We start from the raw sequence: 13,861 nt of genomic DNA on the forward strand, positions 1-13,861 counted from the left end.
ATTCGAATTTACAGAATTAGAGTGAATGTTCTCTTATCTATAATATGTTCACTAATAGCTTTGTGGGACATGGGAGTGGGATGTTAGTTACCATACCTTTATAATGTAGCAAACATTTTAACATAAAAAAGGCTTGAAGAATATGCTTGTAATTTACTACTTTAACATGTTTTCATCTATTCTCTTCTTGATTTTATCCCTGCCTATAGGTCAGTTGAAAACTATTACAATCATGAGTTGATAACAGTATTTTTTCCTTCAATGATTTTTATGTTTGAATTTGAATAGTATTAGAATTGCAGTGTGTGCCTCAATAGGAGAAGGTTAGGGCACAGTTGAGGACATCTTTTTGCTGAGAAGTTACTTACCCTTAACTAGCATTGTCCCTGTCTTGCCTTTCCATTCAGACTTACCACCCTGCTAGGTATATTTTAATTCAAATTACTAAAAAGAAATCAGTGCATCTCAATTTTTGTTTTTTTTCCCTAACACCCTAGGAAGCAGGGAACATAAACCGATCATTGAGCTGCCTGGGCCAGGTGATTACTGCGCTTGTCGATGTGGGTAATGGAAAACAGAGACATATTTGCTACAGAGACTCCAAACTTACCTTCTTACTCCGGGTAAAGTAGATCACTGGGTTCCTGAGCCCCTTTTTTGGTTATGCTCACTATGACATTCTATTTTAATGTTCTTTTGCTTTATGGTTTATCACAGGGTATTGAATATAGTTGCCTGTGTTATATAGTAGAATCTTGTTGTTCATCCATCTTATGTATAATAGTTTACATCTGCTAATACCAAACTCCCAGTCCTTCCCTCCCCCACCCCCCTCCCCTTTGACAGTCACAAGTCTGTTCTCTACATCTGTGAGTCTGTTTATGTTTCATAGATAGGTTCGTTTATGTCATATCTTTTGGTTTCTCCCCTGAAATGTGTGCCATTTATATCATTAAACAGGATTCCCTTGGAGGTAATGCCAAAACAGTCATAATTGCAAATGTTCATCCTGGATCTAGGTGTTTTGGTGAAACCCTATCAACACTTAATTTTGCTCAAAGAGCCAAGCTGATTAAAAATAAGGTAAAATACTGAGTATATTTAAGTAAATTTAAAATATATTAAAGTATAATAAATATATATTAAAATATATTGAAGCTGGCACTTTTGTAATTGCCCTGAAATTAGCATTAGCTTTTATTTATTTCTATGTTGTGAAAGCCTAACTGTAAGCAAGGTTTCTGTTTCCATCTTTCCTAGCCTTCTGTATAGATCGTGTAATTTGAGACCTAGATTAGGTCTTATGGTCATTATTATTTGGCCTGTTTTTTCTTAAGGGAAGGGAAAGTTTTTCCTTTGTAATTGGGTTGGAGACTAAATTTATGTACCTAAACTATGCTAACAGAGCTGGGTGCTAAGGGTGAGAGGATCCACTAGGAAAATAATTTTGATGACCTTGACAAACTTTGTCTTTCAAGTTGTCTGTAACTCCAGGGATTCCTTGTTTTTCTTTCTATACCAGAAGTTTCTGGGACTTCCCTGGCAGTCCAGTGGTTAAGACTCTGCTTCCACTTCAGGGGATGTCGGTTTGATACCTGATCTGGGAACTAGATCCCACATGCTGCACAGCATGGCCAAAAAGAAAGAGGAAAAAAAATAAAGTTTATTTGATATTCTTGTACAGGTGGTCCAAAAAGTTTTCATGTAAATGGTCCAAGTGATAAATAATTGCAGCTTCTTGGACTGTGGATTGTATGGTCTCTGCCCCAACTACTCATCTCTGCTTTTTTTAGTAAGAAAGCAGCTGTAGATGCTGTGTAAACACATGAGGACAGCTATGGTCAAGCAGCACTTGGCTAACCCCTGGTGCAGACTGTCAAAAGACCAAGGAGTTCCCCACTTGTTTTGGAGAGGTTTGGTTGGAGGCCTCTTTGGTTCTAAACAGAAGAATCAAAATGCATATATTAGCAAATTAATTTCCTTTCTCTTTCAAAGGAGATAGTGGTCATTCTTGCCCCACAAAATAGATTCCCTGATCATCTCATCATGGTAAAAGCAAAGAGGTTCATGATGCTTCTTCCGTTGGATAAGTCAGAAGAGTATGGGTCTGGTTACTCAGTCATTTGATTGGATTATGATCTCTTTGTAGGATATCTCTAATACAAGGAAGAGAAATCATTAGCATTTCCTGACCCTATCTCTTGGGACTTACTAGAAGTTTTTGGAGAATGGAAAGCGGCAGGGATAATTAGAATTATGACATCACCAATGTGAGATTGTGATGTCATAGTGTATAGGAGTGCCTTGTGATGAGGCTGTCCTTAAGAAGCAGAAGCAACTGGAAATGACTTCTTAACATATGAAATAAGAAAACTAGGAACCTTATACTAGTCACTATCAATGGTAAGTCCTCTGCTGCAGCCTCCCAGGGAAAAGTGACTCAGATATTGGAGACTTAAGAGTGAACAGTCCTTCCCAGTGGGCAGACCAGCCTAAGAGAGGAACATGGGAAGCTTGGGGCTGTCAGAGATTTCCCTCTCACTCTGGAGTATTGGGTATTTGATTTGGTTGGTACTCAGCTCTTGGCCTTTTTTTTAAAATTATTATTTAAAAAAGTTTTTTGACTCTGCCAAGTCTTAGTTGTGGCATGTGGGATCTAGTTCCCTAATCAGGGATAGAACCCAGGCCCCCTGCATTGGTAGTACTTAATCACTGGACCACCAGCGAAGTCCCATTAGCTCTTGAGTCTTGTTAACACCACATGGGTTTTGTGAGACTGTAAACTCCTTAGAAGCCTTCTGATAGAAGACATTTCTTTGAAAGAGCATTTACTGTGATAATAAAACACAAATGGAGTTGTCAAACCACCTTCCCCTCTATGAGGACTGTTAGGAAGACACAGGGTTGAATTTCTCTGGAGAGGGTGGAGCCAGGGGAGCTCAGGCCAGCCCTGCAGTTCTCACCCCTCTTTAGTGAGCAAAGACAGGGGGAGGTGACACCAAGGGAGGTGTTTGCCCTTCTTGATGGGATGGGGCTGTCGGTCGCAGGAAGAAGCAGTGTTAGGTGCATATATGCTGACGCCAGTGGTGAACCGGGATTCCCTGATAACTCAGTGAAGAGTCTGCCTGCAATGCAGGAGACCCCAGTTCGATCCCTGGGTTGGGAAAATCCCCCGGAGAAGGGAAAGGCTACCCACTCCAGTATTCTGGCCTGGAGAATTCCATGGACTGTATAGTCCGTGGGATCACAAAGAGTCAGACACGACTGAGTGACTTTCACTTCACTTCACTTCAGGAGTGAACCATCCCAGCAAGGCCCAGGGCTAGTAAACAGATGAGAGACCTAAGTGGGGCATAGGGAGGGGAGGGAAAGATCTCTGGTCCTAGGCGTGATGGCACAGGGAAAAGAAGCCTCCCCTCCCGCCAGCACACCAATTCTGGAAGCCTGCAGACTCTTGGTGAGAGGCAAGTGTCAATTTGTTTGGTCTTCATCCATACAAACCATATAAACAAACCATACAAAACAAATATACATACACTCCAGACCATACAAACAAATATAAACACAAGATTATATGACTCATAAAGCATTCTTTTATTTTTTTTTTTTAAATTTATTTATTTTTTTTTAATTTTAAAATCTTTAATTCTTACATGCGTTCCCAAACATGACCCCCCCTCCCACCTCCCTCCCCACAACATCTCTCTGGGTCATCCCCATGTACCAGCCCCAAGCATGCTGCACCCTACGTCAGACATGGACTGGCGATTCAATTCTTACATGATAGTATACATGTTAGAATTCCCATTCTCCCAAATCTAAAGCATTCTTTTAATGGTTAAAAAAAAAAAAAATTCTTGAACAGGCAGTGGTAAATGAAGACACGCAAGGAAACGTGACCCAGCTCCAAGCTGAAGTGAAGAGACTCAAAGAGCAACTGGCCCAGCTTACTGCAGGGCAGATGCTACCAGAAAGCTTGCACACCGTAGGTAAGATGAGCTCAGTGTACTTTAAGCTGAGGAGATCTGGGTGTGGATGTAGTATGGGAACCCTCTGATGACAGGCACAGCACTGTATGACTATCCAGATTTCCCACGAGTATCTGTTCCTGTTTATTTCACCTGCATAGAAACCAGACGTGGTTACTACAGAATTCACAGTTACTGCAGGTGCTGAGTTCTGTGAGATGTGGTGGGAGAGGGGTGTAGAAGTAATTTTGAAAATGCATCCCTAATAAGTGCTTAAAAAAAGAGGTACTAGTAAATCACTCAGATCCACTTCTGGATTCTGTCATATGTAATCTTTATATGTTTACTAAATTGGATATCAGAGACTTACTTTTCTTCAAAGAATAGCTAATTTGTAGACTGAGTTAATTTGAAATTCATCATGTGGTGATGAGAGTCTGATTCTTTTAGAGTAATAGAGAGCAGTCCATCAAAGGCTATTCCAGCTCATTGCTTATTCTTAAAATTTGAGAGATAAAACATTTTTCCTATTTCCTTTTGTTTTTTACTGGACCCATTACAGATAAAGATGAGACTAACTACATCAAGTATTTCCGAGAGGCAATGTTGTTCTTTAAGAAATCTGAACAGGAAAAGAAGGTAGGAAACTTTACTATAAAGGGGATTCAAGATATTTTAGGCTTTCACTATATGGAACTTTTCTGAGTAAAATAAATGGCAAAAGTCAGTAAAACAAAGGAAGACTGAAACACTTAATTTTGACTTTGAGATTAAATGTGAAGTTAGTGTTTGTTGCTTGGTTTGTGGAAATTTAGGGAAGCCCAGTTATTTTTTTATGTCTAATCAAATTTTGAACTTCTGAAGTCTCTGGTAGAAAAAGTTATGCAATTGGAAGATCTCACCCTCAAAAAAGAAAAATTCATTCAGTCGAATAAAATGATCGTGAAATTCCGAGAGGATCAAATAATGCGCCTGGAAAAGCTCCATAAGGAATCCCGGGGAAGTTTTCTGCCCGAGGAGCAGGACCGTTTGCTTTCGGAACTGAGGGATGAGATTCAAACTCTGCGAGAACAAGTGAGTACATGACATTCACAGTAATTCTAAAAAGAGATTCAGGACAAGTATAAGTCAGTCACCAAACTGGTCAGCAAATTCTTGTAATGTAATGCAAGAGAAAGTGAGTTAATGAATTGAACTGACAGTATCATTATATAATTCAAACAGCCCCCCACCCCACTACATATGTGCGTACACACACACACATCCCATTTTTCTAAAATAGTAAAACCTGCAGGGAAGAGGGAGGAAGTTGTGATACTGCTGCGGTAGCACTCAGCCCCGGCAGGCCAGGTACAGTTCCTTCCAGGGGCAGTTGGGGTTATCAGAGTCAGTTTGCAGTTGAGCTCATCAAAGTTTTGTTGTTTTTCCTTTTCCCTGGGAGGATGGATAGTTGACACCAGGCACATTATTAAGAAACAAAGATAATCTCTTAGCAGAGTGTACATTTTTCAAGAGGTTTTTATGCATTTTCAGACCAATACAGATATTTTGGCTTTTATTCCTTTTGTGCACAATAGACAGCTACCATATACACTTTTTTGTGCTTCAACCTTTTCATTTACTATATCTTGAGGGGCATTCCGCTGTAGTCAGTAGAGAGTTTTCTTATTATTTTCATGTGTTAATTGAAGCAGTCTCCCTTGCATGAAGAGTCTGCCACAGGGTACACCCCGTATGCTTATTGAAGGTGTCTGGGTGAGTTCCAAGAGTAGATGGAGAAGTTTTGAATTTTCAGACCCAAACATAGACCTGAGAGTTGTAGGATATGCACATATTCAGTCTGATCATAAAAACCGAGATGCTCCATATTTGCTGTGGTGTCCACAGTGTTTTCTGTTGGTTTTCAGAAAAAGTTGTTCTCTAAAATGGTCACGTTTGTAAATATATGTCTCTAATTCTTCCATGTCACAGATAGAGCACCACCCCAGAGTGGCAAAATATGCTATGGAAAATCATTCCCTCAGGGAGGAGAACAGAAGACTGAGACTGTTAGAGCCTGTGAAAAGAGCCCACGAAATGGATGCCCAGACCATTGCAGTCCTGGAAAAAGCTTTCTTCGAAGTATCTGGAACAGAGAAAAATGACAAAAGTAAGAAATGATTGTTGTAAACATGTCTTCTAGGGGCAGGGAGATTGTTTATAAGGACCTTGATATTGCCTTTCCCTGAGGGTTTGCACTTTAGCCTCCAGACTTGTTGTGCAAATTTCCTGTATACATACTTATTCTTCATGTAGGCTAATAGATACCCATGAGCAAGGGAATACTCCTATATCTCTGTCTTACAGATCTTGATACTTTACATTTTTATTGAATGGAATTTTCCTGTATTAAGTGTTTGAAAAGTGCTTAACTAATGACAATCTGAATGACTGTAGAGCTGAGATATTTATCCCCATGATGAACAACTATATGGTGTGAGAGATTGGTCAGAGCGGTCAGACGCACGGTCCAGCCAGCACAGTTTTTGATCCTGATGTCTTGTTTGCGGGTCATCTTGCCACTCGGTTCTGTTAGTTATACATTAGTTCTTTAAGTTTACTGTTACTCTCTGAAAAGTGGTTTAGTTAGTACTAATCTAACTTACAGGCTTGGCAGCTACTGGTATTAATGCTATGGGATTTGGTGACAGTCTGTGTTTGCTCATTCTTTGAGTATTTTCGTGTCCTTTTATCATATATTTCAGTCTTTGTTTCTTTTTAGGTTGAAATGAATTTAGTTGAAATGAAGATAATTCTAATCTTTTTATACTGCAGTGATAAAGAAAAAATGCTTTTTTAAATTTCCTTTTCCAAACCTTTTTCCATTCTGTTATGAATTAACAAAAGAATAAAATTCTTGGAATATGGCTTGTAGAGAGACCATGATTTTAGATGTAAAGTTAAAATCAGATTTTTTGTATTATATATCCTACAGTGCTCTATATTTCATTGGTTATTTTGGCCTCGATAGTACCTTAACTTACTATCTTCCAAAGATACTAATGGTAATTTCTAAACCTCACTATCTTCTAAACATCATTCTCTGAACAATTTTTATGTGGTATTTTCCAATACTGAAACTCAGTGACACTCTCTTCAACAAATTCAGTCATCTAAGGAATTCCTAAAAATCAGTATTTTCTACTTGGTAGATGATACCAAGTTCTTTGGACTGGCTGCCTTTGCTGTTTATCTCCTTTGCTAAAAATTCATTGACTGCTGACACTAATTCATGCAAAATTCAACTGGTGAGACTTCTCTATCCAGCAGTGTGGGTGTTATACTTCAGTCACTATTTGTTCTTTTCTCTTAATGGAAAAAGTGTTGCTTTAAATATGCCCATTCATCCTGTTGCTTCACAGCTTCACAAAAACAACTTTTAATACTCTTCAACACATTCTGTTGTATCTTGTTTCCTCTTGAGTTACAGGCTCTTGTATGTTAGGGTTCATTTTCCACTGTTTTTTGTTTTTCCTCCTTGTGCTTCAAAATTGATACTTGGCAGAGAACTTAGAAATTATATTCTGTGATTTTCTGTCTTTCAAAGGCCAGGTTGTTTCCTTATCAGGTCAGCAAGGATTCTCCCCAAAAGCTCTGAAAGAGCCGTGTTTATTAGTGAACACTGAGAAGTTAAAAGCACAACTCCTGCAAGTTCACACAGAGCTGAATAATTCAAAGCAAGAGTATGAAGAATTCAAAGAACTAACTAGGTAAAGTATAAATACACATTCATACTTACTGTTTCAGTATCCTTTAATGTTGGTTTGTCTAGTGTTTAACCTGGTTAGGATTTTAGTTGAGCATTTACCTTAAATATTCTAATATAGCAGCTAACTTGTTTTGACATGAAGCAAAAGGGCTTGCATCTTGCTCTTTTCTTTTTCTTCAGTCATTTTTTAAAAACTGAGGTACAATTGACCTAAACTTCTAGTCTTTAATAATATATTTAGTAAACTAGGTGATACAAATCTTTTGAGGGATATACCTATTGAGATGAGTATCTGTTAAACTCATTTGTGAATTCTTTATCTGACCACAAAATTTAAATCATTGCTGTTATGAATTATATTGGTATTTTTAGAAATTACAGTTTTGTTAACATTCTTGATATACTGTATAAAGGAAAGCAGATAAACCACCTTCATATTATATGTAACTAAGATTAATCCTATTCTAAAAGATAAAGAAATATTTGTTTTAAAAATAATGTGTCACATGGAATTGTTGTTGAATTATTTGGGCTTTTGAGTTGGAGCATACCATTTGCTGGTTGAATACTTTAAACAGTCATCAATCTCTGAACTGTACCTCACCCAGTTGGAAAATGAGGGTATTAATCTGCCAAAGTCTCTGATTAAAGGGATAATTATAAAATTATGTGAGAGTATAAACTACCCTACAAATGTATGGCATTCCTTATTACCTGAAATACTCCATTTTATCTTATCTATTAGAAAAAGGCAGGTGGAATTAGAATCAGAGATTCAGTCTTTGCAAAAAGCAAACCTTAATCTTGAAAACCTTTTGGAAGCAACAAAAGTCTGCCAGCGGCAAGAAGTTTCTCAACTGAGTAAAATTCATGCTGAAACACTGAAGGTAGGTAATCTGCAGCTTAAATCAGTGGTGTCTAAATTTTTTTTTAATATTTATTTATTTGCTGTGCTGGGTGTTAGTTGCAGCATTCAAACTCTTAGTTGCAGCATGTGGGACCTAGTTCCCTGAGCAGGGAATGAACCTGGCCCCTTGCATTGAAAGGGCTGACTCTTAGCTACTGGACCACCAGGGATGTCCCTGCTATTTTATTTTTAACTGGCATGACCTCTGGGTTTACCTTTTTTTTAAAATCAACCTTACTTTCCTTACTAATTTGAACTTTCCATATATGAATTGTTCTGTTTCTGGACTTTGTATTTTCTCCCAGTGTTCTGACTGATAACATGATAACGATGCATTGTTTTAATGACCATACCCTTTTATTTTTATGTTGACCAGGGAAGTCTCCCTAAATTGTTCTTTTTAATAGTGACTTATTGCACATTTGTTTTTTTGTATGAAGTTTTTGTGTCGACTTATCAAGTTTTATTTTTAAAAATCTTATGACAGTTTTGCTTGAGACTGCTTTGAATTGATAAATTTGTTTCCACATGGGCCTTTCTTCTGTGCTGGCTCTCAAGGATACTTTTTCTATTCTCTTGATAAATAGAATTGTAATTTTATTCTCTGTTCACATAATTACTAAATAAGTTATTCTTTTCATGTGTGCTAATGTTGTTTTCCTAATAATTTTTTGCTGCAGATCATAACAACACCAACCAAGGCTTATCAACTTAGGTCTCGGCCACTACTGAAGTTCAGCCCTGAACCAGAGAGCTTTGGCTCTGCGCAAACCCAGAATTCTAGCAACTTGGATAATGATATCTTAAATGAGCCAGTGCCTCCTGAGATGAGTGAACAAGCTTTTGAAGCCATTTCCGAAGAGCTGAGAATGGTGCAGGTAATGTTCAGTTTTAGAAAGAAATAGACTTTCACTTCAATAAATTTTCTTTATCATTTTAACTCTTTGGTAATCTGCAGTGTTTGAACCTGTTTAGTATCAAAATGATCTATCTTTTTTTTTTTTTTTTAAATGATCTATCTTTTTAAGGATGTAAGGTCCTTGGGTTAGAAATCAGCCTACTCTTGTCCTTTTAATCCAGCATTTAGCAAGTCACCTTCTGGTCTCCTTGGGGTTTGGTTCTCTTGTGTTTAAAAAGACCAGTTGGCCTCTAGCTTGTAGTTCTAGAACTGATTTATAAGACACACTATTATATATGCTAAAGAAGATGAAATAGTTTGCAAGAATCTTATGATAGTTCAAATTTTAGACAGCTTTCCGTATATTTGAAATAACACATGAAGTTTGTTGACCTCAGAATTCAGTGATTTATTTTTTGTACAAGTTTTTCTACTGTCTAGTAAGCCTTGAAGCTACATCACCCCAAATTCTGAAAGTTTACCTTTCACGGACATGGAGGCCTTTCTGGTGAGGTCACTCGATAAAGGCTTGAGGAAGCATCAAAGAAGTCTTAAGATGGCTCTGATTTACTCTTTGATTTTCATTTTAATTGCTTCTTTCCTTTGTGCTTCAAATTACCAACTTTGACAGGCCATGAGTATAATTCTGAACCATGAGAAATCATCAGTATAGTCTGTTTTTTGGCTCCATACTGGATTTTGATACCTTTGTCCATATGAGGTTTTGCGTTGTGTATTTTTTAATGCAGGAGAAATGGTGGAATGTTTGAGATGCATTAAAAGAATTTCTGACCCCTGAAGTTCTTGTGTTGCAGGAACAAATGAGTACCCTTCAAGTCAAGTTGGATGAAGAAGAGCATAAAAATGTAAAGCTTCAGCAGCAGATTGACAAACTAGAACATCATTCTACTCAGATGCAGGAGGTAAGATTACAAGCGTGACCTCAGAAAATGTCTGAACCTCAAAGTAAGAACCTGCCAGGAAGGCAGTGACTTAGGAAGCTTGGGTCAAGGTCTGTTTGAGTTGTATTCTCTTACTTTGTTATTTCAGCGACTCCTCTGAAAAGGAGACACACACCCCTAGTCTGAATTTAAAACTGCATTTGAAAACAGAAACAAAGTGATTGTTTGGTGTGTGTTTTAGCTTGCCAGTATTCCTCTCCCAGTGAATTGATCTCGTTCCCAAAGCTTTTCTCATCAGAAAGAACTGATTGGACCAAACAGCAGCTGGAGCATCTCTCTCAGTTGAACGTCCTTGAAAAGCAGCTTCAAGACACACAGACCAAGAATGACTGTGAGTCTGAACACTGGGAGCTTCCTAATCTGAATGCTGTAATTCAACAACTTTTTACTGATATGGCTTAGTGTTGTGTCTGTGTTTTTAGTTGGTTGGTCCTGTTTGTTTTAAATTAGACTAGATTAGTAATGGAGAAGGCAGTGGCACCCCACTCCAGTACTCTTGCATGGAAAATCCCATGGACGGAGGAGCCTGGTGGGCTGCAGTCCATGGGGTTGTGAAGAGTCATACGACTGAGCAGCGACTTCATTTTCACTTTCATGCATTGGAGAAGGAAATGGCAACCCACTCCAGTATTCTTGCTTGGAGAATCCCAGGGACAGAGGAGCCTGGTGGGCTGCCATCTATGGGGTCGCATAGAGTCGGACACGACTGAAGCCACTTAGCAGCAGCAGCAGCAGTGATGAGTAATAGTAATATAACGGGTCATTTTCTCCAAGACTGCTCTCAAAAAAATGATACAAATGTTCGCTTGAAGTTTGAAGACCACTTTGAAAATGCAGTGTGTTAAATGCATATGACAAATGTTTTAAGAGTTTTAGTAGTGATAAAAAAAGCATAAACTATATATCTGTCTATATTTGTAGATGTGGGAATGTCATTTAATTCCCAGTTTTTCCAGTTTATGTCTCCTTTTATCAAAGTATTTACAGTAGTTTACTAAGACAAAAAAGAGAGCCATTCTCTTTTGTTTGATCTGTTTAAAAGTTGCCCAGTTTTAATTCCAGTTGGAATTAAAATTAAAAATTAATTCCAGTTGGAATTAAAATTAAAAATTAAAAAATTTTTTAGAAGACCAGAGTGTTTAACCTATGTTGGAAAGTTCTGGTACATCTCCAAAGGGTTTTCAATAAGTAAAGATTAGGTCACCTAAAATATATTAAAATCTCTTGCATTTTTTCTTATATTAAGAATTTTGATGCACATTCTATAGGAGAAATGTAGAAAAATGAAATGACCTACATGTGAAGGTCAGATATTAACTTTTTGGGGGATAGGAATATATCAGAATTCAGGCTTCCCTGGTGGCTCAGAGGTAAAGAGTCCACCTATCAATGCAGGTGATGCAGGGTCGATCCCTGGGTCAGGAAGATGCTCTGGAGAAGGAAATGGCAACCCACTCCAGTATTCTTGCCTGGGAAATTCCAGGGACAGAGGAGCCTGGCCGTCTACAGTCCATGGGGTCATAGGAGTCGGACACAACTTAGCAACTAAAACAACATACCAAAGTCCACGGGTGAGGGAGAGGAGGAAAATAGAAATCTCAGTGTTCCTGGATACCTCCCACTTAGTAGACATTTTTACATTCAAAATGGTCTCTTCAGCTTGTTTTTGCTGATTGTGTGAAGGGTATCTATCAAATTTATTTGCCTATTTTGTAAAAACACATGTGACAAAAAGCCTGTTAAGATTAATTTTGTGTTCTTTGTTTTAGTTTTGAAAAGCGAGGTACATGACCTGCGAGTCGTTCTTCATTCTGCAGACAAGGAGCTCTCTTCAGTGAAACTGGAGTACAGTTTATTCAGAGAGAGTCAGGAGAAAGAACTCAACAGCCTTTCCGAAAGACACATGCAGGTCCAGCTTCAACTGGATAATGTCAGGTAGAGTTGTTCTGTTCTGTTTTCAAGTTGCCTGATTGGCTTGTCACCTAGGACTACTTAAAGCACAAGTGCTGTTTACCCAACTCAGGCTAGTTTAAAAAATTCAGGGGTAATTTACTTGGACTTCCCTGGCTGCCCAGTGGTTAGGACTCTGTGCTTTCACTGCTAAGGGCCCAGGATTGACATCTGATCAGGGAACTAAGACCCAGCACTCTGTTCCAGGTGGGGCCCAGCATGTGCGGCCACAGAGGGAAAAATGGTAATTTATTGATACTGGGAAGCCCCAGAGGAGATTTTGGTTTCAGGGACAGACTAGATTGAGTCTCAAACAATAGTGTCAGTATGCACGCCCTTCTCTGCCCACCACCCCTGCCAAGCTTTTCTTCCTCTCTTCCTCCCTCCTTCGGCTCTCTCTTTCCCTCTGTGTATTGCCCTCGTTCTCTTCTGCTGTTGAGAACCTTCCTCTTTTTGACAGGGAACAGACTGCCTCAGACAGCTCCATCTTCTGTCTTCTGGTGTAACAATCCCTGCAAAGAAATAGTGTCTCTCAATTGCCATATATCAAACCCAGAGAAAATTACGGTTATTCTTGCTAGAGTTATCTGCTTACTTTTGGACCAGTCATTTACCAAGGGTTGGTCCAGCCTGGATGATGTGCCTGTTCCCTCTCGAGAGGGAAGGGTGTGCTCTTACTGGACAGTACAGGGTAGACCAGATCAGTAGTAGTCCCCTACAGGGTAGACCAGATCAGTAGTAGTCCCTGTTGTCCACTGGAACACCAGAGGCTGGCTAGTTAGTCAAGTGCTGGTCATCTTGAAACAAAGTAATCCTAAAGATGTAAACTGCTTGTTTCCACTGTTGTTTTTTTTTTTTCCTTACTAATTTCAGCCTTTTGCAAAATATAACTTAAAGCTATCCTATGGTTTTAATGCTACTTCCCAAGTATCACAATAATTTAATAGTGGACATTTTGATCATGATGCTCTGAGTGTGATATGAGTGTGACTCCTCACTCTAGAAAGGCTACTAATAGACAACCTTGAATTTCATTTTTATAGACTTTGCAAAGACTAAAATCTGTAATGCTTGAGTGGTTTCTGAATATACAATAAGGAATTAAAAATAGAGGGCAAACACTTGAGGCCTGCAGGCCAAATCATCCATAGACATGTTTTTGTTGGACCTAACCAGTGTGGTGGTCATGTCTTTTTTTAAAATTTTAACTTCTTTTTCTTTTCATTTTTTAAAATTTTTTGGTGATGCTGCACAGCATGTGGGATCTTAGGTTCCCAACCAAGGTTTGTAGTTTGGAGTCCAAACCACTGAACCACCAGGAAAGTTCCCCAGTGTGACTTAAAAAAAAAAAAAAAGCATAACATTAAAAAAATTGAGATCTTTCCTGTAAAGATCCATATTTCAGCATCCTTTTAAAAATCCAACAAG

The 13,861-nt window shown here is 38.5% G+C and overlaps 1 protein-coding gene across 4 annotated transcripts in view; it reads left to right on the forward strand.

Annotated features, from left to right (window-relative positions):
• The window catches only part of KIF15 (kinesin family member 15), a 69,145-nt gene that overhangs the window by 23,112 nt on the left and 32,172 nt on the right, over positions 1 to 13,861 (forward strand). For 2 of the 4 annotated variants that reach the window (XM_069562246.1, XM_069562248.1), the window contains exons 9-20: positions 498 to 623; positions 961 to 1,083; positions 3,866 to 3,989; positions 4,531 to 4,607; positions 4,833 to 5,042; positions 5,940 to 6,117; positions 7,555 to 7,717; positions 8,462 to 8,603; positions 9,304 to 9,501; positions 10,337 to 10,444; positions 10,709 to 10,814; positions 12,253 to 12,418. In XM_069562246.1, coding sequence (XP_069418347.1) covers positions 498 to 623; positions 961 to 1,083; positions 3,866 to 3,989; positions 4,531 to 4,607; positions 4,833 to 5,042; positions 5,940 to 6,117; positions 7,555 to 7,717; positions 8,462 to 8,603; positions 9,304 to 9,501; positions 10,337 to 10,444; positions 10,709 to 10,814; positions 12,253 to 12,418 — 1,721 coding nt within the window. The remainder of the gene's footprint in view (positions 1 to 497; positions 624 to 960; positions 1,084 to 3,865; positions 3,990 to 4,530; positions 4,608 to 4,832; positions 5,043 to 5,939; positions 6,118 to 7,554; positions 7,718 to 8,461; positions 8,604 to 9,303; positions 9,502 to 10,336; positions 10,445 to 10,708; positions 10,815 to 12,252; positions 12,419 to 13,861) is intronic. The other 2 variants (XM_069562247.1, XM_069562249.1) reach the window with 1 other exon arrangement.

This window comes from Ovis canadensis, chromosome 19 (assembly GCF_042477335.2).
Source record: "Ovis canadensis isolate MfBH-ARS-UI-01 breed Bighorn chromosome 19, ARS-UI_OviCan_v2, whole genome shotgun sequence".
Classification (NCBI taxonomy): Eukaryota; Metazoa; Chordata; class Mammalia; order Artiodactyla; family Bovidae; genus Ovis; species Ovis canadensis.